Source organism: Elephas maximus, chromosome 6 (genome assembly GCF_024166365.1).
Source record: "Elephas maximus indicus isolate mEleMax1 chromosome 6, mEleMax1 primary haplotype, whole genome shotgun sequence".
NCBI classification, from domain to species: Eukaryota; Metazoa; Chordata; class Mammalia; order Proboscidea; family Elephantidae; genus Elephas; species Elephas maximus.
The window spans coordinates 68,714,642-68,742,612 of NC_064824.1; the positions used below are offsets into that span (position 1 = coordinate 68,714,642).

Below are 27,971 nucleotides of genomic sequence, written 5' to 3' on the forward strand. Positions count from 1 at the left end.
AGTTCTGTTTGGCCAGGCACACTTTTAAAAAAAAAATTGTTATCTGAATGTCTTTAAGTAGGGCGTGCATTCTCCAGTTCACCATAAACCCCAGCATTCCCCACTTTCCATGTTTGTTACCTGAGTGGCCCGAAAAGCATTTTGCTTGGAACACCTGCTTTGGCGTTTCGTTTTTTTTCCCTGACAGTCAAATGCTTCTCCATTTTATTTTAAAATGGGCCGGTGAAGGCATGGCTCCATCTTCCTGGAAAATATGAATGGCACTTAGAGCTCAGTGAGTCTTTGGATGGACTCAATTCCTCCAGAGATCTCTACTCCCAGTATTATTCATTAAACCTTTTCTGAAGAAAGGCGGCCCATCTATTGGCACAACTGCATATACTCCAAGTTTTATATTTTCTTTAATAATATTTTATTTTCGGTATATACACAGCAAAACCTGTTCCCATTCAAAAGCTTCTATACATAAGGATCAATGACATTGGTTACATTCTTCACAGTGTCAACATTCTCATTTCTGTACCAGTTTTTCACTCCCACTGACTTAAACTTCCTGCCCCCAGCCGTCTCAAGTTTGGTATTTTCTACTATTCAAGCTCATAGTTTTAGTTTTGCAGTCCTGTAAGTGATCTGTTCACTTAAAATAAGGCACCTTATTTCACTCTTTTGTTTTTCTTCCATTTCTCAGTTTCTTCCATCCCCTTGTTGAGCAATTAAATTGCCAGGGTGATCCCAGCTGTCAGTTAAGACATACTTCAAAATATTTTTTACTGTTTTAGATCTTGCTTTGGACTCAGTGGTTTGATAACCTCCTCTTTATTTAAGTTTATCTCTTTACTCTGACCCAAAACGTCCTCCCTGCTCTTCAGGCAAAGCTGGGGGATGGAGAAGCAGATTTCATCTAAGCTTTATTAAGAATATTCTTAAGTTTCTGGTTGGTTTTTATACTTCAAGTAACTCTTAAAAATCAATATTTTGATGACTGAAGTGTAAATGAATAAGAAACGTGGAATATGTTTTCTTTTCAATAACATAAGTGGAAATTCTGTGAGTTTTTATTGGAAACCCAGGAAAAGTTACTGGGAGCATTTGCTAAGTTCCAAGTAGAGATGTTGACCCTTTTTCTCATTCTGGTCTTAAACATGGCACCTTCCTAAGAAAAGTCCCAAATCAAAAGGGCTTTTGATATTGTGGTAAAAGTACAACTAACAAAACGCTTGTCATTTCAATATTTTTTATGTGTGTAATTTAGTGACATTAATTGCATTCACCACGTTGTGTGACCATTACCACTATCCATTTCCAAATTTTTCGTCACCCTTAACAGAAACTCAGTGCCCTGAGCAATAACTCCCCCTAAAGGGGCTTTTGTGGTCTTATCTGGCATTGCTTGTGCTTTTTCTCCTCTGGGTTGCTGATAAACTGCTATTGCTGATTTTTATACTGACGATCTCAAAATAGGTACAGACAAGAGCTTGCAACCTCAGCTGTCTACATGGACAGTACTAGTCGGGTTTTGATCGGTGGTAGGTCTTGGTGCTGCTGAATTGGACCAGAGAATAAGATTGAAATTTATTTGCAGGAATTTTCCTTTGTAATAAGGAAAACAGTATGATATTTGTATCCCTGAAGTGGGCTTATCTTTTTATATCAATTCTGGACTTTTATATTGCTTATTGCAGTATTACAAGGGTCAATGTTTTAGAATCTCCAAAGGAGGGGAAAGCCTACCTGGTGCTGTAGCTGGAAGAATTTAGCAATCAAAAGAAGGCAGAGAGGGGAGGGGATCAGCTAATGGAATTCCGAAGGGCTGAAACTATTTTTCTTGATTTTTTGCTTTTGTTTTTTCCTCCCCAATATTGTTGTTTCACTGTTCGTGTGTGTGTGTAATAATAAAAATGTAGTAATGTTCCATTTTGAATTTTCTTTTTATCCTTCGGGTGTTTATAGCAATAATAATAACAAAGCAGCAGATGGTTTTATCCAACACTGCTAACTCAAAGAATTACATTTCTTCTGCACAAGAAATGTTTATGTCTGTGGGACCAAACTAATAATTTAGAATCAGAGCATACTCTTCCCAGAACAGATAACACAAAAACAATTGATTTTTAAATTTATTTCATTTTCTACAGTCCATCTCTGCCATATTTTTTGTTCTATCATCCTCAACATCAATCTTTTACATTTTATATGTATTGCACATTATGTGAAAATTTCCAAGTTTATAGGTTTTCTGTTGTTGTTGGTTATATTTTGGTGTGGCTACTTCTTGATGATCTAAAATAAAGATGGCAAATAGGTGTGGCCTCTTTCATACTCCAATTGATTGGCAATGACTGTTGGGAGCTGCGATTCTCAGCCCTGGCTGCACATTAAAATCATCTGGGGAGCTTTTCAAACTCGATACCAGCCCCCATGCCAGGTCAGTTTCAGAATCTCTTGGGGCAGGGCTCAGGCATGTTTAAAAATTTTCCCCAGGTGATTTTAACTTACAGCCAGGATTAAGAATCATTGATCTGGAGCAGAGGTTCTGAAACTTCAGCATGGATCACCTGGTTGTTGTTGGGTGCCAGAGTCATTTTCAACTCATAGCAACCCCATATGACAGAAAACTGCCCCATAGGGTTTCAGCAGATTACCAGCTCTTTCTCCCTTGGAGCACCCAGGGCGGGGGGTTGAACAGGCAACTTTCAGTTAGCAGCTGAATGTTTAACTGCTTGCACCACCAGGGCTCCTTGAAGGGCTTGTTAAAAACACAGATTGCCAGGCCCCATTCCCAGTTTCTGATTTGGTAGAATTTGCATTTCTAACAAGTTCTCAGGTCATACTGAGCCTGCTGGTCTGGATCCACACTTTGAGAACCACTGATGTAAAGCATTGTGTTAAGAAGGAACTTCTTAACTGTGTTAAGAAGCTGAATTAAGATTCGGTGGGAATTGCAACAATAGTAATAACAACCAAAATATACGTGTGTGGTTATGGGTGTGCATGTATAGGTGTATCTGTAGGCATGTGCATATATATGTGTGTATATATGTGTGTGCTGCATGTGTATTCATATATATATAACAAAGCACACGGGGGCACAGCTGTGGATACTTCCTAGATATAACCAAACACCTCTGGGTTTGGCTTACTAGGTTTGAAGACTTAGGACCATAGTCTCGGGGTGGAGGGGGGGGGCAACATGGTCAATTATCATAACATAGTTCATAAAGATATTGTTCTGCATCCAAGTTTGGCGAGCACTATCATGGGTCTAAAACCTTGCGAGCGACCATCTACGGTAAAACTATTGGTCTGTACTTGCCTGGAACAAAAGAAAAACAAGGAAAACAATGACTCAAAGAAGAAACCAGTCTGCAGAACTAATAGCTCACACAAACCACGGTCTCATCTATCCTGAGACCAGAAGAACTAGATGGTGCCCGGCTACCACTAACAGCCGTTCTGACCAGGGACAAAATAGATGGTCCCTGGATAGAATGGGAGAAAAATATAGAACAAATTTCAAATTCCTCAAAAAGGTCAGACTTACTGGACCAGTGGAGACTAAGGGATCCCCCGAGACTGTCTCCCTGAGATACCCTTTAAATTTGGAACTGAACCCACTCCCAGACGTCGCCTTTCAGAAAAATAATAGATTGGCTCATAAAATAAACAGTATCACCTGTGAGTACCGTGGTCCTTTTAGATAATCATCTATATGAGACCAAGCAGTCAATATTTACCCTAAAGCAAAGATGGCAAGATAAAGGGGGGTTAGGAAAGCTAGATTAATGGAAACAGAAGAACCAGAATGGAAATAATGAGAATGCTGACACGTTGTGAAAAATATAACCAATGACACTGAACAATATATATAAAAATTGTTAAACGGGAACTTAATTTGGTGTGTAAACTTTCACCAAAAAAAAAAAAAAGATTCAGTAGGAAAAAGGGCTATGATGGATTAATATATGCTGCTATGGTCATAAGAAAGAGGAATTGTATTTGTCACCCTCAATCTTGAGCAACTCACAGATAAACTGTCCTCAATCACAATGAAGACAAGGATTACTTCTAGGATAATTCCCTGTTTACAGTTAATCTTACCCACATTGTAAAACTCCATTCCTTGACTTACTATCCCGATCTAGCTGGCATTCCATCTGGGACTAGAAGCTGATCTACCAACTACCTTATCTACCTGTTGTTGTCAAATCAGTTCTACTTATAGAGACCCCATGTGTTGCAGAATAGAATTGCATTCCATAGGGTTTTCAAGGCTGTGACCTTTTGGAAGCAGATTGCCAGGCCTTTCTTCAAGGGCACCTCTGGGTGGCTTCAAACCACCAATCTTTTGGTTAGTAGTTGAGTGCTTAACCCTTTGTGCCACCCACGGACTCCTACTATCTAGTACCGTGTTATTCCAGTGTTACTACATTCTGTGGCTGTTGGGATGTACCTTACTTTGGGGCCTCTAATCTCTGTCCACTATTTATATCTGTTGATAGAGGTGGTTTGTTTTCTTTAAGCATGAGTTATTTTATACAATTTATTGGCTACGACCTAGCACAGAGGAAGACCTGGATTCACAGAACAGGTCAGTTTTGATAATGTGTCCTAGAGAAAGGCTGAAGAAAGTCAGGGAGTGGCATGAGGGCAGAGATGGAGATGCTGTGCAGAGCCTAGATGGACACTAGAATCTAAATCCTTTCTACGTCTGAATTTATCCTTAGACCTTGTCTTAGTTACCTAGTGCTGCTGTAACATAAACACCACAGATGAGTGGCTTTAAGGAACAGAAGTTGATTTTCTCATGGTTCTGGAGGCTATAAGTCTGAATTCAGGGTGTCAGCTCTAGGGGAATGTTTGTCTCACCCAGCTTCTAGTAGCTGCAGTCAGTTCTTAGAATTTCTGGGCTTGTAGATACATCTACCTCAATCTTCACATGATGTCTTCCCCTGTATGTATGTCTGTTTTCCCTTTTAGTAAGATACCACTCAGAAGGGATTAGATTTAGGACCCACCCTACACTGGTATGACCTTATTAACACAGCAAAAAAAAAAAAAATCCCTATTCCCAAACAGGGTTGAATTCACAGGCACAGAGATTAGGACTTCAGCATATATTCTGGGGGGATACAATTCAACCCATAACAGACCTCTAAGTACTTGTTTATTTTCTCTCAGTTCTGAGGAATTCTAAAGATCATAAAAGCAGTCCACAAGCAGAATCCAACAATGGCCATGCAGAGGCTTCAAGCAACTCTCCTGCTCTTACTGAGAAAAATCGGTGAGTCTTATTCACACGAGTTCCCAGCCTTAAACTCAGGTACTCTGTTCCAATGGGCAGTGAAACAAAAGTATTTCTATTCCCATTATTTTGGTGAGTTGGAGAGAGTGGAGACAAAAAGTGTTTTCCATCAGATTCTCCCATGTCAGAGATCACTTCTCTGTGTACAAAAATCTTTATTCTATGGGCAACCTGAATAGACGCCTGCTCGTTGGATTCTCTTCATTTGGCCTCATTAGGTTAAAGCAATGGTTCACAACCTGGCGGGGGTGGGAGGGGTATTATTTGCAATATCTGCAGACATTTATGGTTATTACAACTTTGGTTGGGAAGTTTTTTACTACTGGCATCTGTGGGTAGAGGGGTCAGGGATGCTGCTAAACATCCAGCAGTGTAAAGCACAGCTCCCCCACAACAAAGAATTGTTCAGCTCAAAGTGTCAGTGCCAACGTTGAGAAACCTTGGCTTTAAGCTAAAGAAAACCTATTGCTGTTGAGTTGATTTTGACTCATAGTGACCCTATAGGACAGAGTAGAACTGTCCGATAGGGCTTCCAAGACTGTAATCATTACAGAAGCAGACTGCCACATGTTTCTCCAGTGGAGTGGCTGGTGGGTTCTAACCACGGACCTTTCAGTTAGTACCCAAGCACTTTAACCACCGCACCAGTAGGTCTCCTTGGCTAAAGAATAAAGGGGGGAAAGTTCACAGGTTTTAGTTAAATATAATTCAAAAGGAGTAGAATATCACATGCAAAAGAATGAAGTTGTACCCCTATCTCATACCATATACAAAAATTAACTCAAAGTGGATCAAAAATCTAAATATAAGAGCTAAAACGATAAAACCCTTAGAAGAAAGCATAGGGGTAGATCTTCAGGAGCTTGGATTTGACAATGGATTCTTAGATATGATATCAAAAGCACAAGTAACAAAAGAAAAAATAGGTAAATTGGAATTCATGAAAATTAAAAACTTTCGTACATCAAAGAATACTAACAAGAGTAAAAACATAAACTACAGAATTGGAAAAAATATTTGCAAATTGTATATATGATAAGGGCCTAACCTGTTGCCATCAAGTCAATTCCAACTCATAGTGACCCTACAGGACAGAGTACAACTGCCCCATAGGATTTCCAAGACTATAATATTTACAGAAGCAGATTGCCACATCTTTCTCCTATGGAGTGGCTGGTGGGCTTGAACTAACAGCCTTTTGGTCAGCAGCTGAGCGTTCAACCACTACACCACCAGGGCTCCTTGATAAGGGTCTAATACCTGGAATGTATATATTAAAAAAAAAAACTCTTGCAACTCAACAATAAAAATACCACTCTCCCAATTAAAATTGGACAAAGGACTTGAACAGACATTTCTCCAAAAAAAAGAGATACAAATGGCCAAACATATACATGAAAAGATGCTCAACATTATAGTCATTGTTGTTAGGTGCCATTGAGTCGGTTCTGATTCAGAGCAACTGTATAGGACAGAGCATAACTGACGACTTACAGCAACGTTGTGTACAACAGAACTAAACGCTGCCCAGTCCTGCGCCATCCTCACAATAGTTATGCTTAAGCCCGTTGTTGCAGCCACTGTGTCAATCCATCTCCTTGAGGGTCTTTCTCTTTTTTGCTGACGCTCTGCTTTACCAAGCATGATGTCCTTCTCCAGGGATTGATCCCTCCTGATAACATGTCCAAAGTACGTAAGACAAAGTCTTGCCATCCTTCCTTCTAAGAAGCATTCTGGCCGTACTTCTTCCAGGACAGGTGTTTTCATTCTTTTGGCAGTCCATGGTATATTCAGTATTCTTTGTCAACACCATAATTCAAAGGCACCAATTCTTCTTCAGTCTTCCTTATTCATTGTCCAGCTTTCCCATGCCTATGAGACGATTGAAAACACCATAGCTTGGGTCAGGTGCATCTTAGTTTTCAAGGTGACATCTTTGGTTTTTAACACTTGAAAGAGGTCTTTTGCAGCAGATTTGCCCAATTCAATGCGTTGTTTGATTTCTTGACTGCCACTTTCATGGGCGTTGATTGTGGATCCAAGTGAAATGAGATCCTTAACAACTCTAATCTTTTCTGCGTTTATCATGATGTTACTTACTGGTCCAGTTGTGAGGATTTTTGTTTTCTTTATGTTGAAGGTATAATCAATACTGAAGGCTGTGGTCTTTGATCTTCATCAGTAAGTGCTTCAAGTCTTTTTCACTTCCAGCAAGCGAGGTTGTGTCGTCTGCATATTGCAGGTTGTTAATGAGTCTTCCTCCAATCCTGATGCCCTGCTCTTCTTCATATAGTCTGGCTTTTTGGATTATTTGTTCAGCATACACATCGAATAAGTATGGTGAAAGGATACAACCTGACGCACACCTTTCCTGACTTAAACCACGCAGCATCCCCTTGTTCTGTTCAAACGACTGCCTCTCGATCTATGTACAGATTCCTCATGAACACAATTAAGTGTTCTGGAATTCCCATTCTTTGCAATGTAATCCATAATTTGTTATGATCCACACAGTCGAATGCCTTTGCACAGTCAATAAAACACAGGTAGACATCTTTTTGATAATTCTCTGCTTTTAGCCACAATCCATCTGACATCAGCAATGATATCCTGGTTCTATGTCCTCTTCTGAATCCACCTTTTGAATTTCTGGCAGTTCCCCATCGATGTACTGCTGCAGCCACTTTTAAATGATCATCAGCAAAATTTTACTTGCTTGTGATATTAATGATATTGTTCAATAATTTCCACATTCGGTTGGATCACCTTTCTTGGGAATATGCATAAATATGAATCTCTTCCAGTGGGTTGGCCAGGTAGCTGTTTTCCAAATTTCTTGGCATAGATGAGTGAGCACTTCCACCACTGCATCTGTTTGTTGAAACATCTCAATTGGTATTCCATCAATTCCCGGAGCCTTGTTTTTCACCAGTGCCTTCAGTGCAGCTTGGACCTCTTCCTTCAGTACCATCAGTTCCTGATCATATGCTACCTCCTGAAGTGGTTGAATGTTTGAATGTCAACCAGTACTTTTTGGTATAGTGACTGTGTGTATTCCTTCCATCTTCTTTTTATGATTCCTGTGTCATTTAATATTTCCCTGTAGAATCCTTCACTATTGCAACTCAAGGCTTGAATTTTTTCTTCAATTCTTTTGTCTTGAGAAATGCTGAACGTGTCCATCCCTTTTGGTTTTCTAACTCCAGCTCTTCGCATATGTCATAATAATGCTTTGTCTTCTCCAGCTGCCATTTGAAATCATCTATTCAGCTGTTTTCCTTCATTATTTCTTCTTTACACTTTAGCTACTTGACGTTCAAAAGCAAGTTTCAGAGTCTCTTCTGACATCCATTTTGGTCTTTTCTTTCTTTCCTGTCTTTTTAATGACCTCTTGCTTTCTTCACGCATGATGTCCTTGATGCCGTTCTATAAGTCATCTAGTCTTTGGTCATATTGTGTTCAGTGTGTCAAATCTATTCTTGAGATTGTTTCTAAATTCAGGTGGGATATACTCAACATCATACTTTGGCCCTCATGAACTTGTTCTAATTTTCTTCAGCTTCACCTTGCATATGAGCAGTTGGAAGTCTGTTCCACAGTCAGCCCCTGTCCTTGTTCTGACTGATGATGTTGAGCTTTTCCATCATCTCTTTCCACAGGTGTAGTCAATTTGATTCCTGTGTATTCCATCTGGCAAGGTCCACATGTAGAGTTGCAGTTTATATTGGTGGAAAAAAAAAAACGGTATTTGTAATGAAGAAGTCATTGGTCTTGCAAAATTCTGTCATGATCTTTGGCATCATTTCTGTCACCAAGGCCATATTTTCCAACTGCCTGTCCTTCTTTGGAGTCCCAGTGGCACAGTGGTTAAGAGCTACGGCTGCTAACCAAAAGGTCAGCAGTTTGAATCTACCAGCTACTGCTTGGAAACCCTATGTGACAGCTCTATTCTGCCTTATAGGGCTGAAGAGAGTCAGAATCAATTCAACGGCAATGGATTCAGGATCCTTCTTCTTTGTTTCCAACTTTCACATTCTAATCACCAGTAATTATCAATGCATTTTGGTTACATGTTCGATCAATTTATTAACCTTCCAGCATCACATCAACACACAAGCCCCCACAGTAGAACAAATTGCCAAGACACTTAGGGGTTTTAGTCATTATGCAAATCAAAACCACAGTGAGAAGCCACTTCACATTTATTAGGATGACTATGGTTTTTTTTTTTTTAAGTCGGGGAGAGGATAACAAGTATTGGCAAGGATGTGGAGAAAGTGGAACTCTCATACGTTGCTGGTAGGAATGGAAAATGGTCCAGCTGATGTGGAAAACAGTTTGGCAGTTCCTCAAAAAGTTAACCATAGAATTTCTGTATGACCCAGCAGTTCTGTTCCTAGAATTGAAGACAGGTATTCAAACAAAAACTTACACACAAATTTTCATAGCCACACAATTCTTAATAGCCAAAAGGTGGAAACAGTCCAAATGTGCAACTGATGAATGGGTAAACAAAATGTGGTATACCCATACAATGGAAATATATTTGACCATAAAAAGGAATGAAGTGCTGATATATACTACAATGTGGCTGGACCTTGGAAACATTATGCTAAGGGAAAGAAGACACAGAAAGCCACATTTTGTATGATTACATTTTTATGGAATACCCAGATTAGGCATATCCATAGAGACAGAAAGCAGATTAGTGGTTGGCATGGGCTGTGGGGAGGGAAGAACAGGGGTTACTGCTTATTGGGTATGGGGTTTCCCTGTGGGGTGATGAAAATGTTCTGGAACTAGGTAGTGGTGATGTTTGTATAACATCATGAACGTACTATCTGACACTGAATTGTACCTTAAAAATGGGCAAAATGGTGAATTTTATGTTATATGTGCTTTACCACAATAAAAAACAATAGAAGAAATAAAAGAGTAGAGCAGAGCTTGCCCAGGGCCATCCTTCACTATTTCAGTGTACATCTGAGATTGTCAAGGACTGCAGGGCATGATGATCCTGGCTATATGTGGGCCCAGGTCACTTTAAGTCAGGCCAGGCCGTGGCACCAAGCACTAGAGATTCTAGGAGCTCATAGCCTTGCTCTTCAGGGAAGCCGTCATAGTCTACCTTCTCTGAGAAGAGGTTCCCAGACCCTGTCATATGTGTTACCAGAAGGAAGACACAGCTACAGGAAGGAGTGGACCTTGCCAAAGGGAAGGTCTTAGTAGAATGAAGCTTGCCTTTCTTATTTTTCTCCAGATTGATTGTGGGACCTTCATTAAAAGTTTATTCCAAGATTCAGAGAAAGAAGCAGATCATTATAAAGTTCTTGTACCTTTACACCTAGAAAAAGAGGTAGCCTTGATTTGCAATTAAAAAAAAAATAATTCTAAATTTTTGAGACATCTTATTAATATTTTTGAGATTAACAAATTCTAAATATTTCTCAAGCTACTACCCTTGGGCTAAATTTGCCTAAAAAGTCAGAGTAGCCCATTTAAGGATATTTGAGGAAATATTATAGATCTAACATCTGGTATTAGAATAACAAACTTTAGAATTTCTGATGCAGCAGAAAAACCACTGAATTTAGGAGGTGGAAGACTCGGGTTCTGGTTCTAGTGCTCAGATTTTCTAGCTGTTTGAGCAAGTCGGTGTGAACCACTCTGGAAAGCGGCTTCAGCCCCAGCCTGCCTCCTTTCAATCAGTCACACCTGATGATTTACTGTCTTGGTTATCTAGTGCTACTATAACAGAAATACCACAAGTAGATGGCTTCAACAAAGAAGTTCATTCTTTCACAGTCTAGTAGGCTAGAAGTCCAACTTCAGGGCATCAGCTCCAAGAGAAGGGTTTCTCTCTCTGTCAGTTCTGGAGGAAGGTCCTTGTTATCAGTCTTCCCCTGGACTAAGGGCTTCTCAGCACAGGGACCCCAGGTCCAAAGGATGTGCTGTTCTCCTGGCTCTTCTTTCTTGGTGGCATGATGTCCCCATGTCTATGTCTCTCTGCTCACTTCTCGCTTTTATATCTTAAAAGAGATTGACTCTTGTAGACTGAGTCCTGCCTCATTAACAGGACTGCCTTCAATCCTGCCTCATTAACATCACAGAGGTGGGATCCAGAACACATAAGAATCACATCAGATAACAGAATGGTGGACAGTCACACAATACTGGCCATCATGGCCTAGCCAAATTGACATGTGTTTTGGGGGGATACAATTCAATCCATGACACTTACCTTCTGACTTTTCTCAGAATATTCAGGACAGTGCTGTGAGCTCCTTCCACTTCTCTTTCTTCTCCCTTAGAATCTCTCCTCACCTTAGAATCTCTCCTCATCCTCACCTGTTCTTTTTTCCTTTGCTCCTGTCTCAAAAGACCACAGGTCTTCTTCCTTGCAAAAGCTAACCCCTCCATCTGCATTCCTGCCCTCCAGGCCCTACTGCCATCACTTAGCCCAGCCCCTGCTTGTCTCTTTCCCTCTCTACAAGGGCTTCGAACAGGCTTAGTCCAATTCAAAGCCCTGCTGAAAATTTGACTTTCTAATAAATTCCTAGGAAGTTATCCGTAACAGTCACCTGGAAATCTTGTTAAAATGTAGATTCTGATTCAGTGTGTGGGGGGTGGAAATGCAAATTCTCAGCAGGGACCTTGTTAGAAATGCAAATTCTTGGCAGGGTCTCAAACTGGAATGAAACTGGTTCAAAGCCCTGCTGTCAACTGCCTCTTTTCTTTTGCTCTCCCCATTCTAACAGAAGTCTGCCCTTGGCCTTGTCCCTCTCCTTACCTTCACCCCCAGACTTCTCCATGTGGACGTTCAGCTCTGTCCCTCATTACATCATCAAGCTCTGCCTTCTGAATCCAGAAATTGAATTTGTGCCCTTACCATGTCCCTAAAACTCATCTTGGGAAGCTCAGCTCCCAGTTGCTGGAGCCTCATCTTTATAACATTCTTTGAAGCATTTAGTTCCATGGACGGGCCATGCTTCCCTTGAATCACCCTCTCCCATGGGTATCTGTAGTGTTGGATTCTTCAGGTTCTTCCTGAGAGACATCTCAGTCTCTGTCTTCTCAGTCTCCTTCACCACGCCCCACTGAAATGCAAGCAATTCTCTAAGTCTTTGACTCTCTTTTTTACCCTGCTTCTTTGTCATGTCTTCCAGGTGTACTCTGGTATCAATTCTGAGCTGTGTGAGCACAATTCCAGATCTCTGTTTTGAGCTCCACCTTCCTACACCCAAATTCTGCTGTGCATGTATCCCATATTCACATACCAGGGCCTCAACACAAAAGCCCTTACCACACTGCCTCCCCATCTGATCTTCCGACTTCTATTAGTGGCTCAAACACTTTCATGACCTGGCCTTGAAAACTGGCACAGTCATTTTTGATCCTACACCTCACTTAACCCTACCTCCCATCACTTTCTAACCATCCTTCCCTGGTCCAGGCCTGCCATTACCTCTTTCACACCCTCAATCTCACCTCTTTTCAGATCAGCTTTCATTACTGACATCTGATCGGTGTTCCTAACGCATATTCTGACTGTTCAAGGAACTTCAATGGCTTCCCATTTTAGACCAAAATAGGTTCATACTTTTCAGTCTGCTTTTCAACATCTCTCTTTATTTTGCTTCAGTTTCTCCTCCAGGCTCACCTCCAGCATACCCTTATATATAAAAAAAAAAAAAAAAAAATTTTTTTTTTTTTTTGCTAGATTGAATCAGACTTCCTATTGTTCCACCAATGCACCCACCTCTGTTCTCTTTGCCCATTTCTTTTTGTTCAACTCATACCTATTTCATCAAGATAGATCTTCATATCACTTTCCTCCATGAAGACCTTCTATGAGGTCCCAGTCTCTCTGCTCAATTCTTTCTTTTGTATCTCAAAAGAGATTGACTCAAGATACGATCTAATCATGTGGATTGAGTCATGCCTCATTAACATAACTGCCTCTATTTCTGCTTCATTTACGTCATAGAGGTAGGATTTACAACACATAGGAAAATCACATCAGATGACAAAATGGTAGACAGTCACACAATACTGGGAATCATGGCCTAGCCAAGTTGACACATATTTTGGGGGGGACACAATTGAATCCATGAAAGTACTCAATAAATTTATTGAACTGACTTCTAAGGCAACTCCTCAGGACTCAAATTTTTATGAGAGAAATGCTTTTCCCACTCAATCTTCAGTTGGTGACCATAACAAGAGAATCCAGAATAATTCATGAGAGTGTATGTCAGGGCATCCCTATCATGGGGGGCTGGGGCGCCATAATTCCCTGTGTGTTTGATGGTCACCTCAGTAATCTATGGATCAACCCAGAGCTGACAGGAAGGAAGTCAAGGGGGGAGGCGGTATGTGTGACAAAAATCCTGGGTTATGCCAGTGTTAATGCTCTCAGTAGCAAGTAACAGAACCTCTGACCAATAGATTCAAGAGAGTAAGACCTCAAAGTAAGAGGACTGCAGACAGAAGTTTCAGGGCTGGGTCAGCCTGGGTCAGGGATATCATCAAGGACATGACACATCTCTTTGTTCTGCTGCACTCAGCGTGTCAGTGATGCCCCCACTTATGATCACAAGGTGGCTGAGCAGCACTAAGCATCACTTCTTTACATGGCAATGTTCAAAGCAGGAAGGAAGTGTTAGATAGAAAGGAAACTCTCCTCAGGAGCCTTCCTCCATTTCTTAGAAGGGAAACTTTTCCCTGAAGTCCCTCAGGATACTCCACTCACATGTCATTGGCCAGAATTTGCAGGGGTGGCTCTGAAGGTGGAGCTGCAAAGAAGGCTGGAAAAGCGAGCAAGAGACATTTCAGCTCCTACAGGGTAGAGTAAGCAAAGAAAACAGGGATTGGGAATGGCCTTTGGGGAAGAAAGCAAGAGTGTGTGCCACAAGATGCTAAAGGGGTAGTGATGGGAGCAGATGGTAGTAGGGAAAGATGAAGGGAGGACAGAATCAGAGGGAAAAGTTAGTAAAGAAGACCCAGACGTGACAAGAAATATTGCTGAGAATAGGAACTACAGGGAAGTGTTGAGGTGATTACTCAGATACCAACATTTATTGGTATGCCAGGTCTTTTCTCACATGTTATCTCACTTAATTCTTATACCAACCTTTTAGGTTCGCATTACCAATTTCATACTACAAATAAATAAACAGAACCTGAGGAAGGCTAAAATAGTGGCATCTGATTGCTGGCCCTGGAACCAGTGCTGGGATGCATGTCTCAGATTTACCTACTTCTGCCCCCACAACTCAGTGGCACATAACAACACAAAAAACCCCAATCAAGTAGCCCTGGTGGTGCTACTTTCTCCATGGGAGAAAGATGTGGCAGTCTGCTTCCATAAAGACTTACAGCCTTGGAAACCCTATGGGACAGTACTATTCTGTCCTATAGGATCACTATGAGTTAAATAGACTTGACAGCAATGTTTTTTTTTACCCTCCTCTGCTCCATCAGCTGATCTGGAAATCACTTGGTCACACTCTGTCATACAGACCAAATGGCAGGTGTGGGGTTTTAATCCAGATCTGTCTCCAGCAATAACAACCAATAACACTTGGTATTCGCTAACAACTTGCTGGGCACTCTGCTAAGTATTTTACATCCATTATCATATCCTTACAACAACCCTATGGGGGAGGTACACATTTTATAATTTCTGACATTTAGAGGTTACAGAAGGAGCCCTGGTGGTGCAACAGTTAAGCATTCAGCTACTAATGGAAAGGTTGGCCGTTTGAACCCACCCAGCTACTCCACAGAAGAGAGACCTGCCAATATGCTTCCATAAAGATTACAGCCAGGAGGCAGGGCCAAGATGACACAGTAGTCAGATGTCTTTCTGTAGTCCCTTTTACAACAAAGCCCCGAAAAAAAAGTGAATCGATTATATGTGACAATCTGGGAGCCCTGAACATCAAAGACAAAGTTGAGGAATCCAACTGCGCATCAGGGGGAGGGAGAGACAGTTCAGAAGCAGCGAGAAGTTGCCAGACCTGATCTGGCCGGCACTGGCACCTTGTAGGCTGATCAGTTGGTGTGCTCAGTAAGGCAAGCAGTGGCACTTGGAATGCATTTTCCGTATCAGGAGAGACGGAGCGGCAGAGAGTCTGCTCAATCCTCAAGAACCAGCGAGAAATGGTGCTAAATTGTTGAAAGATAATCATCTAACGTACCGTGTGGAACAAAAAAAAAAAAAAAACTTTTAGGGAAGTACCTCTCTCCCATTTTCCTGCCCCTCCCTGCTCTGCTCTGGGTCCCAGTCTGACTTCAGTGATTGCTAAACTCCTTGGGCCGGAAGTAGGACCTGTCACGTGCCCTGAGCCATACTCATAGCTTTGGAGATGGAACAAATTAACAAACAGGAAAAAATAATCTGCCAGCTCCCTTAAGCCGGGAACTCAGGGCAGGGACAGCTCCGTTGCCTAGGCATAGGCATAGGCATAATGGGTCCATGGACTTTGAACGCCTTTCATACATGCATAGACCTGTGTGGGCCCATTTCAACAGTGTAGGCCCTTATTAACACAGTAGAACAGGGTATATACCTGAAGCCTAACTTCAGCTATACCAGCTTTATGGTGGAGTGGTAGGTTCCTGACATTTGACACCGCTCTGCCTATTAAGCAGGATCCTCACCTACCCACATCAGGGACCTGAGGACTGGTGGCTCCATCCACACCACCTAGCCACCCGCTACAGGGGTCCAAGAATAAGTGGTGCCTCCCAGTCCTTACAGCCAACAGCATTGGGAGCCTGTAGTCCGACTGCAGAACCCACCCACCTAGGTCCTGTGGGGAACAGGGACATGCTTTCCTCCAAGACACTCAAGGGCAGCTGTCAGTCCCCTGCCTTGCTCAGTACGTGACATCCTTCTGCAGCCAAATACCTTGTGCCTACACCAGTCACACCTGCCTGTCTAGGGCTGTAGATGAGCACCTGCACCATACACTCAGTGATTGCCAACCTGAACAGCTGAGCTGAATCTACAGAAGAAAAGTAAACAGGCTCCTGGGCTCACATACCTAGTAATAGCTTTAGTCACCTGGAGACAGGACGTGAGAGCTTCAAAGATGCCAATAATCAAACTAGCTCACACAACCAGCCTATTCGGGCATATGAAAACAAGAAGCTAGGACACAGTAAGCAAACATAAAATAAATAAATACAATAACTTATTTATTGATGGCTAGGAGACAGCAGTCAATATCAAATACATAAAGAGGTAGATCATGATGGCTTCAGCAGGCTACCAAAACAAAGAATCAAGAAACCAGGAAGAGAACTTCTTGGAATTACCAGAAGTAGAATTCAAATGACTAATTTACAGAACTCTTCAAGAGAGCAGGAAAGAGATCAGACAAAATGCATGCAGAACAAGCCAGGGAACACAGAGACAAAGCAATAGAGAAACTTAAGAAGGTTATACAGGAGCATAATGACAAATTTAACAGGCTGCAAAAATCCTTAGACAGCAAACAGAAATCCAAAAGATTAACAAGAAAATTTCAGAATTAGACAACTCATTAGAAAGTTATAGGAGCAGAGTTGAGGCAATGGAAGTCAGAATTAGTGAGACTGAAGATAAAGCACTTGACATCAACTTATTTGCGGAAAAATCAGATAAAAGAATTTTTAAAAAATGAAGAGACCCTAAGAATTATATGAGACTGTATCAAGAGGAATAACCTACAAATGATTGGAGTCCCAGAACGGGGGGGATAACAGAAAGTGCAGAGAGAATTGTTGAAGATTTGTTGGCAGAAAACTTCCCTAATATCGTGAAAGATGGGAAGATATCTATCCAAGAAGCACATTGATCCCCACACAAGGTAGATCCCAAGAGAAAGTCACCAAGACATTTTGTAATCAAGCTTGCCAAAACCAAATAAAAAGACAGAATTATAAGAGCAGCTAGGGATAAATGAAAAGTCACCGACAAAGGAGAGTCAATAAGACTATGCTTGGACTACTCAGCAGAAATCCTGCAGGCAAGAAGGCATGGGATGACATATATAAAGCCTTGAAGGAAGAAAACTGCCAACCAAAAATTATATCTCCAGCAAAACTGTCTCTTAAATATGATGGTGAAATTATGACATTTCCAGATAAATGGAAGTTTAGGGAATTTTTAAAAACCAAACCAAAATTACAAGAAATTCTAAAGGGAGTCCTCCAGTTAGAAAATCAAAAACATCAGATAACAACCCAAGACTAGAACACAGGACAGAGCAATGAGATATCAACCCAGGTAGGGAAGTCACAAAAATAAATCAAAGCTAAAATACTGAAAATAGGGAAACAGAGATGTCAGTATGTAAAAGATGACAACATTAAATCAATAAAAAGGGACTAAAAAATGTCATAGGTCTTCATATGGAGAGGAAGTCAAGGTGATATGAGGAAATAAAAGATCGGTTTAAACCTAGAAAAAGGGGTAAATATTATGGTAACCACAAAGGAAACTAATAGTCCTAAGCATCAAAAAAATAAAGGTCAGCAAATACAAAATCAACAGCAATGAAAAAGATGAAAAGAAAATACATAAAGAAAAATGACTCAGTACAGAAAATTAAGTGGAACAAAGAAACTGTCAACAACACACAAAAAAGACATCAAAATGACAGCACTAAACTCATACCTATCAATAATTACCCTGACTGTAAATGCACTAAATGTACCAATAAAGAGACAGAGAGTGGCAGAAGGGATTTTAAAAAAAAAGCATCCATCTATATACTGCCTACAAGAGACATACCTTAGACTTAAAGACATGAACAAACTAAAACTCAAAGGATGGGAAAAAATATATCAAGTAAACAACAATCAAAAAAGAGCAGGAGTGGCAATATTAACCTCTGACAGAATCCACCACAAAGGATAAGGAAGACACTATATAATGATGAAAGGGTCAATACACCAGGAGGACGTAACCATAATAAATGTTTACACACCCAAAAACAGGGCTTCAAAATACATAAAACAAACTCTAACAGCATTGAAAAAAAAAACAATAGCTCCACAGTAATGGTAGGAGACTTCCACGCACCACTTTTGGCGAAGGACAGAACATCCAGAAAAAAGCTCAGTAAGGACACAGAACACCTAGATGCTACAATCAACCAACTTGGTCTCATAGACATATACAGAACACTCCCTTCAACAGCAGCCAAGTATACTTTCTTTTTCAATGCACATGGAACATTTTCCAGTATAGACCACATATTAGGCAACAAAGCAAGCCTTAAAAGAACCCAAAACATCAAAATATTACAAAGCATCTTTTCTGACCAGAAAGCCATAAAAGTAGAAATCAATAACAGAAAAAGCAAGTGAAAAAAAAAATCAAATACATGAAAACTAAACAACACCTTGCTCAAAAACTACTGGGTTATAGGAGAAATTAAGGATGGAGTAAAGAAATTCACAGAATCAAATGAGAATGAAAACAGATCCTACCACAACCTTTGGGACACAGCAAAAGCAGTGCTCAGAGGTCAATTTATAGCAATAAATGCACACATCCAAAAGAAGAAAGGGTCAAAATCAAAATAGTAACCCTACAACTCGAACAAGTAGAAGGAGAGCAGCAAAAGAAGCCCTTGGGCACCAGAAGAAAGCAAATAATAAAAATTAGAGCAGAATTAAATGAAATAAAAAGAAAAAAATTTTTTTTCTTTTTATAGAGACTAGAAAAACGATCAAAAGAGTTAACAAAACCAAAAGCTGCTTCTTTGAAAAGATCAACAAAATTGATTAACCACTGGGCAAACTGACAAAAGAAAAACTCAAGAGGAAGCAAATAACCCAAAGAAGAAATGAGATGGGCAATATCACAACAGACCCAACTGAAATTAAAAGAATCAGAACAGAATACTATGAAAAATTGTACTCCAACAAATTTGAAAACTTAGAGGAAATGGACAAACTTCTGGAAACACACTACCTACCTAAAGTAACACAAACAGAGGTAGAACAACTAACTAAACCTATAAAAAAATAAGAGATTGAAAAGAAAATTTAAAAACTCCCAACAACAACAAAAAAAAGCCCTGGCCCTTACGGCTTCACTGGAGAATCTACCAAACTTTGAGAGAAGAGTTAACACCACTACTACTAAAGGTATTTCAGAGCATAGAAAAGGATGCAATACTCCCATTCTATGAAGCCAGCATAATCCTGATACCAAAAGTAGGTACAGACACTACAAAAACAGAAAATTGCAGACCAGTATCCCTCAGGAACACAGATGCAAAAATCCTCACAAAATTCTATCCAGTAGAATTCAACAACATAGCAAAAAAATAATTCACCAGGACCAAGTGGGATTCACACCAGGTATGCAGAGAAGAGTCAACATTAGAAAAACAATCAATGTAATCCATCACATAAATAAAAGACAAGAACCACATGATCTTATCAATTGATGCAGAAAAGGCATTTGACAAAGTCTAACACTCACTCATGATAAAAAAAACTCTCAGCAAAATAGGAATAGAAGGGAAACTACTCAACATAGTAAAGGGTATTTATACAAAGCCAACAGCCAACATCATCCTAAATGGAGAGAGTCTGAAAACATTCCCTTTGAGAAAGGGAACCAGACAAGGAAGCCTTTTATCGCCACTCTTATTCAACATTGTGCTGGAGGTCCTAGCCAGAGCAATTGGGCTAGAAAAAGAAATAAAGAGCATCCAAATTGGTAAGAAGGAAGTAAAAGTTTCCCTATTTGCAGATGATATGATTTTATATACAGAAAACACCAAAGGATCTTCAAAAAACTTTTGGAACTGAGAGAAGGATACAGCAAAGTATCAGGATATAGGATAAACATAAAAAAAATCAGTTGGATTCCTCTACAACGACAAAGAGAACTTCAAAGAGGAAATCACCAAATCAATACCATTTACAGTAGCCCCAAAGAAGATGAAATACTTAGGAATAAATTTAACCAGAGGCGTAAAAGACCTATACAAAGAAAACTATAAGACACTACTGCAGGAAACCAAGAGAGACCTACATAAGTGGAAAAACATACCTTGCTATGGATAGGAAGACTCAACATTGTGAAAATGTCATTTCTACCCAAAGCGATCTACCCAATACAATCCTGATCCAAACTCTGATGACATTTTTTAACGAGATGGAAAAACAAATCACCAACTTCATATGGAAACGGAAGAGGTTCCTGATAAGTAAAGCATCACTAAAGAAGAAGAACAAACTGGGAGACCTCACACTACCTGATTTTAGAACCTATTATACCACCACTGTAGATAAAACAGCCTGGTGCTGGTACAATAACAGACACATGGACCAACGGAACAGAATTGAGAATCCAGATGTAAATTCATCCACGTATGAGCAGCTAATATTTGACAAAGCCCCAAAGTCCATTAAATGGGGGAAAAGGCGGTCTCTTTAACACATGGTGCTGGCATAACTAGATATCCATGTGCAAAAAAATGAAACAAGACCCATACCTCACACCATGCACAAAAACTAACTCAAAATAGATCAAAGACCTAAATATAAAATCTAAAATGATAAAGATCATGGAAGAAAAAATAGAGACAACGCTAGGATCCCTAATACATGGCATGAACAGTATATAAAACATTACTAACAATGTAGAAGAGAAACTAGGTAACTGGGAGCCCCTAAAAATCAAACACCTATGCTCATCCAAAGACTTCACCAAGAGAGTAAAAAGATTACAGACTGGGAAAAAGTTTTTAGCTATGATATTTCTGATTGGTGCCTGGTCTCTAAAATCTACATAATACTACAAAAACTCAACTACAAAAAGACAACCCAATTAAAAAAATGGGCAAAAGATATGAACAGGCACTTCACTATAAGAAGGCATTCAGGTTGCTAACAGATACATGGAGGAAATGCTCATGATCATTAGCCGTTAGAGAAATGCAAATCAAAACTGCAATGAGATTCCATCTCACTCCAACAAGGCTGGCATTAATCCAAAAAACACAAAATAATCAATGTTGGAGAGGTTGTGGAGACACTGGAGCGCTTATACACTGCTGATGGGAATGTAAAATGGTACAACCACTTTGGAAACCAATTTGGTGCTTCCTTAAAAAGGCAGAAATAGAACTACCATATGATCCAGCAATCCCACTCCTTGGAATATATCCTAGAGAAATAAGAGCCTTTCCACAAACAGATATATACACATCCATGTTCACTGCAGCACTGTGTACAATAGCAAAAAGATGGAAGCAATCAAGGTGCCCATCAGCAGATGAATGGATAAATAAATTATGGTATAGTCACACAATGGAATACTACGCATCAATAAAGAACAGTGATGAATCTGTGAAACATTTAATAACATGGAAGAATCTCAAAGGCATTATGCTCAGTGAAATTAGCTGCAAAAGGACAAATATTGTATAAAACCTAAAACCAAACCCACGCTGTCAAGTCGATTCCGACTCATAGCAACCCTATAGGACAGAGTAGAACTGGCCAATAGAGTTTCCAAGGAGCACCTGGCAGATTCAAACTGCCGACCTCTTGGTTAACAGCTGTATCACTTAACCACTACGCCACCAGGGTTTCCAAATACTATTATAAGAACTCAAGAAATAGTTTAAACAGAAAAGAAAATATTCTTTGATGATTATGAGAGAGGGGAGGGAGGGAGGGAAGGAGAGGGCTATTCACTAATTAGATAGTAGATAAGAACTATTTTAGGTGAAGGGAAAGACAATACACGATACAGGAGAGGTCAGCACAACTAGACTAAACCAAAAGCAAAAAAGTTTCCTGAATAAACTGAATGCTTCGAAGGCTGGCATAGCAGGGGTGGGGGTTTGGGGACCATGATTTTGGGAGACATCTAAGTCAATTGGCATAATAAAACCTATTAAGAAAACATTCTGCATCCCACCTTGGAGAGTGGCATCTGGGGTCTTAAACGCTAACAGGTGGCCAATTAAGATGCATCAATTGGTCTCAACCCACTTGGAGCAAAGGAGAATGAAGAACACAAAGACACGAGGTAATTATGAGCTCAAGAGACAGAAAGGGCCACATAAACCAGAGACTACATCATCCTGAGACCAGAAGAACTAGATGGTGCCCGGCTACAACCGATGACTGCCCAGACAGGGAACACAACGGAGAACCCCTGAGGGAGCAGGAGAGCAGTAGGATGCTGACCGCAAATTCCTGTAAAAAGACCAGACATAATGGTGTGACTGAGGGTAGAAGGACCCTGTCAGTCATGGTCCCCAGACCTTTTGTTAGCCCAAGACAGGAACCATTTCCAAAGCCAACTCTTCAGACAGGGATTGGACTAGACAATGGGATAGAAAATGATACTGGTGAAGAATGAGCTTCTTAGATCAAGTAGACACATGAGACTATGTTGGCATCTCCTGTCTGGAGGGGAGATGAGAGGGTAGAAGGGCTCAGAAGCTGGCCAAATGGACACGAAAAGAGAGTGTGGAGGGAAGGAGTGTGCTGTCTCATTAGGGGGAGAGCAATTAGGAGTATATAGCAAGATGTATATAAATTTTTACATTAGAGACCAAAAAAAAAGCTAGTGAATAGCCATCTAAGATGCATCAATTAGTCCCAACCCACCTGGAGCAAAGGAGATTTTGAAGAACACCAAAGACACAAGGAAAATACAAGTCCAAGAGACAAAAGGGGCCACATAAACCAGAGACTTCATTAGCCTGAGACCAGAAGAACTAGATGGTGCCCAGCTACCACCAGTGACAGCCATGACAGGGAACACAACAGAGAGTCCCTGATACAGCAGGAGAAAAGTGGCGTGCAAAACTCAAATTCTAGTAAAAAGACCAGACTTAATGGTCTGACTGAGACTGGAGGAACCCCAGAAGGCATGACCCCCGGACTCTCTGTTGGCCCAGAACTAAAACCATTCCCAAAGCCAACTCTTCACACAAAGAATAGACTGGACTATATGACATAAAATGATACTCCTGAAGAGTGTGCTTTTTAGTTTAAGTAGATACGCGAGAGTAAATGGGCAGCTCCTGTCCGGAGGTGAGATGAGAAGGCAGAAAGGGATAGGAGCTACTTGAATGGACATAGGAAACCTGGGGTGGAAAGGAGAAATGTGTGGTCACATTACAGGGATAACAACTAGGGCACATAAAAATGTATGTATAAATTTTTGTATGAGAAACTAACTTGAGCTGTAAACTTTCACCTAAAGCGCGCGCATGTGCGCGCGCACACACACACACACACACGCAAGATTACAACCCAGAAAACCCTTCCATAAAGATTACTCTGTCACATAGGGTCACTGAGAGTCAAAAATTGATAGCACCTAACAACAACAACAACAGAGACCACAAGTGATTTGCCAATGTTACATAGCTAGTAAAATGACAGAGTCAGTATCTGAACATAGGCTTCAGACTCCAGAGTTCATACATTTACCTGGTATATTCTACTGCCAGTCTAGGCTCAGAGCACCAAATGCTTAGTCCAGGGCTTTTTCTACTGTATCTACATTGTCTCTGTACCTCTCATTGCAGTGCATCTTAAATCACTCCTATTGTTGTTAGCTGCTATCAGGTCAGCCCCTGACTCATGGCAACCACATGTACAACTGAACAAAATACTGCCTGGTCATGTGCCATCCCCATGATTAGACTGTTGTGTTCCAGGGGGTTTTCACTGGCTGATTTTTGGGCGTAGATCAACATGTCGTTCTTTCTAGTCTATCTTAGTCTGGGAGCTCTGCCGAAACCTCTTCAGCATCATAGCAACACGTAAACCTCCACTGAGGCACAGGTGGTGGCTGTGCGTGAGGTGTATTGGCTAGAAATCAAACCCAGGTCTCCTGCATGGAAGGCAAGCATGATATCACTGAACCACCAAAGCCTCTTTAAATCATTCCTAGGTAAGGAATAAACCCTGATTAGCATTAAATTGTCACCTCATGATTGGTAGAGGAACATCAGAACCCTATTCTCTGGAGCAAACCTATAGCCTCATGGAAGAGGTGACCCCATCTGTGCATGATAGAGGATGCATAATTTGGCTGGAGAGAAGGAAACTTCAGGTTAAAAGTACAAGTGCTTGGGCTGATGCTTCCTGCTTCACTTCCTGCATGAGGCTGTGACTGTACAGTGAATGACAGGATGGAAATAGTCTTTTATGTCATGGTGCTTTGTTCCCATATTGGTAATCCTCCATTTTAATGCTGATAAGTACAGTAGTGAGGATTATGGCCCTTGATTTAATTTGGCCTGCATATGGCAAAGCTCTCACATGGATTTTATTTGACATTCTTTAGCTCAGCTAGCCTGTTGTCGTGTAAAAAAAAAAAAAAAGCCCATATGAAGGAGGCTGGAGATTGAGAATACTGGTGCAGATGTTTTTCCACGGCAGCCTATACACCCCCACCCCTCCACCCCACAGAGAAGCTGCTTCATCGTGGGCCACTTAAATGGGGGTTCAGATTCAGCTTCAGAGTGATGGGAACCTTCGTGACTCAGGAGGCTTGGGGAGAGCTGGCACCTCACAAGATGGGAAAATGAGCACATATTTCTCCCGTGTGTCATCTTTGCGGCTCTGGGGCTTGGAGCCAGTTGGGCTGACCCCAGGATTGATGAGCCAGAGAAACAGCCTCCCAGTCAGCAGGGCTGAGTGTGGGCCAGATTTTCATGTGAGCTGTGTGCAGTACAGATTGCCACATATCTTGACAAACACTCTGCATGGGGGGCTCATTGCAGAAATAACATGGCATGCTAAGAAAATGAAACAAAGCAAAACAAACTTTTCGTCAGGTATCAGGAGGATGTTTCCTCTTCTACTTTTCAATTCCTATACTAATTTTTCCTTCCACTTTCATCTCACTCCTTCGTGAGGCTAATGCCCTCCAGCAAATTTCTTACCACTATGAACAAGTCCAAGCACTAATGCACTGTAGGACCTCACGTGGAACCAGAGGGGAAGTGGCAGCGTGGTATGGCAGTGGGGGTAGGTAGCCTTCTTTATGAAATGCTTAATATAGTAGACACTCTATGTATTATCTCATTGGGGTAGAAAGAGAATGAGTTTTGATATCAGATCTGGGTTTGAATTTTATTTCAACTACTTCAGACCTAGGTTTGGATCTTAGTTCAGCTACTTAAAAGCTGTGAGACAGTGGGCAAGTTTCTTCATTTCTCTGAATGTCAGTATCTTAAACTGCAACAAAAGAACCCTGGTGGCACAGTGGTTAAACGCTTAGCTGCTAACCGAAAGGTCAGTGGTTCGAACCCAGTAGGTGCTGAGTGGGAGAAAGATGTGGCAGTCTGCTTCTGTAAAAATTTACAGCCTTGGAAACCCTGTGGGGGCAGTTCTACTCTGTCCTATAGGGTCACTATGAGTCGGAATTGACTCATTGGCAACAGGTTTGTTTTTTTGTTTTTTGAAACTGTAAAAGGGGGGTAATTATGAAAATTAGAGATAATGTATGTAAGGGGACTAGCACAGTTCTAGATGCATAACAAATTTCAAGCATGGTGGCGAGGATCACTGTTGTAGGCCATGGTGATAAAAGTAGTAGCAATGATAAACACATTGACTGCGAAGTCAATTCCGACTCACAGGGACCCTATAGGACAGAGTAGAACTTCCCTGCAGGGATTCCAAGGCTGTAATCTTACGGAAGCACATCTTTCTCCTGTGGAGCAGCTGGTGGGTTTGAACCACCAACCTTTTGGTTAGCAGCCGAGCACTTAACCACTGTGCCACCAGGGCCCCTTTTAGTATCAATAAGAGTAGTAATAAAAACCAAAATTCAGTTGCCGTCATATCAGCTTTGACTTACAGCAACTCTATGTGTGTCAGAGTAGAACCGTGTTCCATAGGGTTTTTAATGGCTGATTATTCATAAGTAGATTGCCGGGCCTTTCTTCCAGGGTGCCTCTGGGTGGACTTCAACTTCCAACCTTTTGGTTAGCAGCTGAGCTCATTAACCATTTGTACCAGCCAGGTAGTATAGTGTAGTAAGGGTAGCATTTAAAAGGTTCTTGTAAAGCTAAACTGGTGTGAATGGTCAAGAGCTCTCTGGCTTGTCTCTAGAGGTATGGACTAAAGTAAACATCAGAGATTCCAACTATCCATCCATCCACTCTTTGCTTTAACTTGAGGGCTGAATTTTTATTTTCTGAAGTTACTGGCTCTTACCTTAGGGGTAAATGTGGGGTTTACTTTGAGCTCAGGACTCACCCTTGCCAACATGGCCAGGATGCCATTGGCGCAGCCTCGAATGATAACTTTCAGAGCTCATTTGATTGTTTGCATCTTCTTAGACGTTCTACATTTTAAAAATATTAATTGGTCACATTTATTTTCAAAACCTCTTTGAAACCAGAAACCTTATCACCAGCTGAAAGTTGCTTCAAGGAAAAATCTGCTTTGAGTTATATTTTTCTTTGTGGATTTGCTTATAGCTGTACATAAATATTTATCTGAACTATTTCAACAAACCGTAAATCATCAGTGATCTTTATGCAAAGAGCCCTTTTAGAAGGATTGTGTACATCAAGAATGTCAGCAATAAGAGCTTTCTTTATAGGACCAGATTCCAAGGACAGGAAGCCTCTTTTGAAATATTTGGAGCTGTTTGATGGTTTTCAGCATATCTTTTGTTGTCCTATTGCCATATATCCGCTTATGAGGTTCCTTCTGAACAGAATGCTCTTGCCAGTCCTTTCTCTGCCTGTTGATATTCTACTCACCCCTCAGGGTCTGGTTCATATGGCACCTCATGCAGAGCCTTGAAGCAGAAGAGGGGCAGGAGAAGAACATTCCAGGCAGGAGGAGTAGAATGGGTCACTGCCCAGAGGCAGGATGTGCAGGGGCCGTTCTGAGGAGGATGAACCATCCAGTGAGGTTGGAGTACTGGGGAAGTAGGATGAAGACTGGGGGTAGTGTTGTGGGAGTGGGGCGAAGCCCAGACAATAAGGCAGATGGAAGCCAGGATATGAGAGGCTTTAAAAATGGCACAAAATATTTTGGACTTTAATTCTGTAGACCATATGATGCCAACTGAGAACCTTTGGTTAGAATATGTCCTGCAGACGTATTTTGTTTGGCCTGCATGATGTCTTTAAATTTTTATACTAGTTTTCATTATATAAAAATAAAAAGATTTCATGTAAGAATTTATATTTTTGATGTCCCTTGAAAAATGGGAGGATCTGGCAGCAATCTGCTGAAACTGAATAGAGGTTGTCTTCCGCTCTAGCGATGATCTACTTGTTGGCCTGCTTAATTCATGGCGTGGCCCTGCCAGCATCCGAGTTAGATTCAGTAGAGGAAATGTCTAAGGCTACAAACTCTGGAGCCGGACTGCCTCTGTTCTAGGCCCAGGTCTTTGTCCAACTAGCTCAATGATCTTGGGCAAGTTAAATATGTTTCTAATCAGGGTACCTACCTCATATGACCATTGTGAAAATTAACTGGAAAAAAAAGAGAAAACATTTAGATGACTGCCTAGCATATAGTAAGTGCACAGAAAAAATGTTAACTGTTATTACTACATCCCATATGAGAAAATAAACTCTTCCAGGGCTATCTGTCACTCATATCTGTATCACTCATAGAATCTAGAATCTTTGACCATCATAGGCATAAAATG

The 27,971-nt window shown here is 40.9% G+C and overlaps 1 protein-coding gene across 1 annotated transcript in view; it reads left to right on the top strand.

The window, feature by feature from the left end:
• Nucleotides 1-27,971, top strand: part of MYO3B (myosin IIIB) — a 575,113-nt gene that overhangs the window by 407,455 nt on the left and 139,687 nt on the right. Inside the window, 1 exon segment of the mRNA XM_049887401.1 lies at nucleotides 5,179-5,281. Coding sequence (XP_049743358.1) covers nucleotides 5,179-5,281 — 103 coding nt within the window.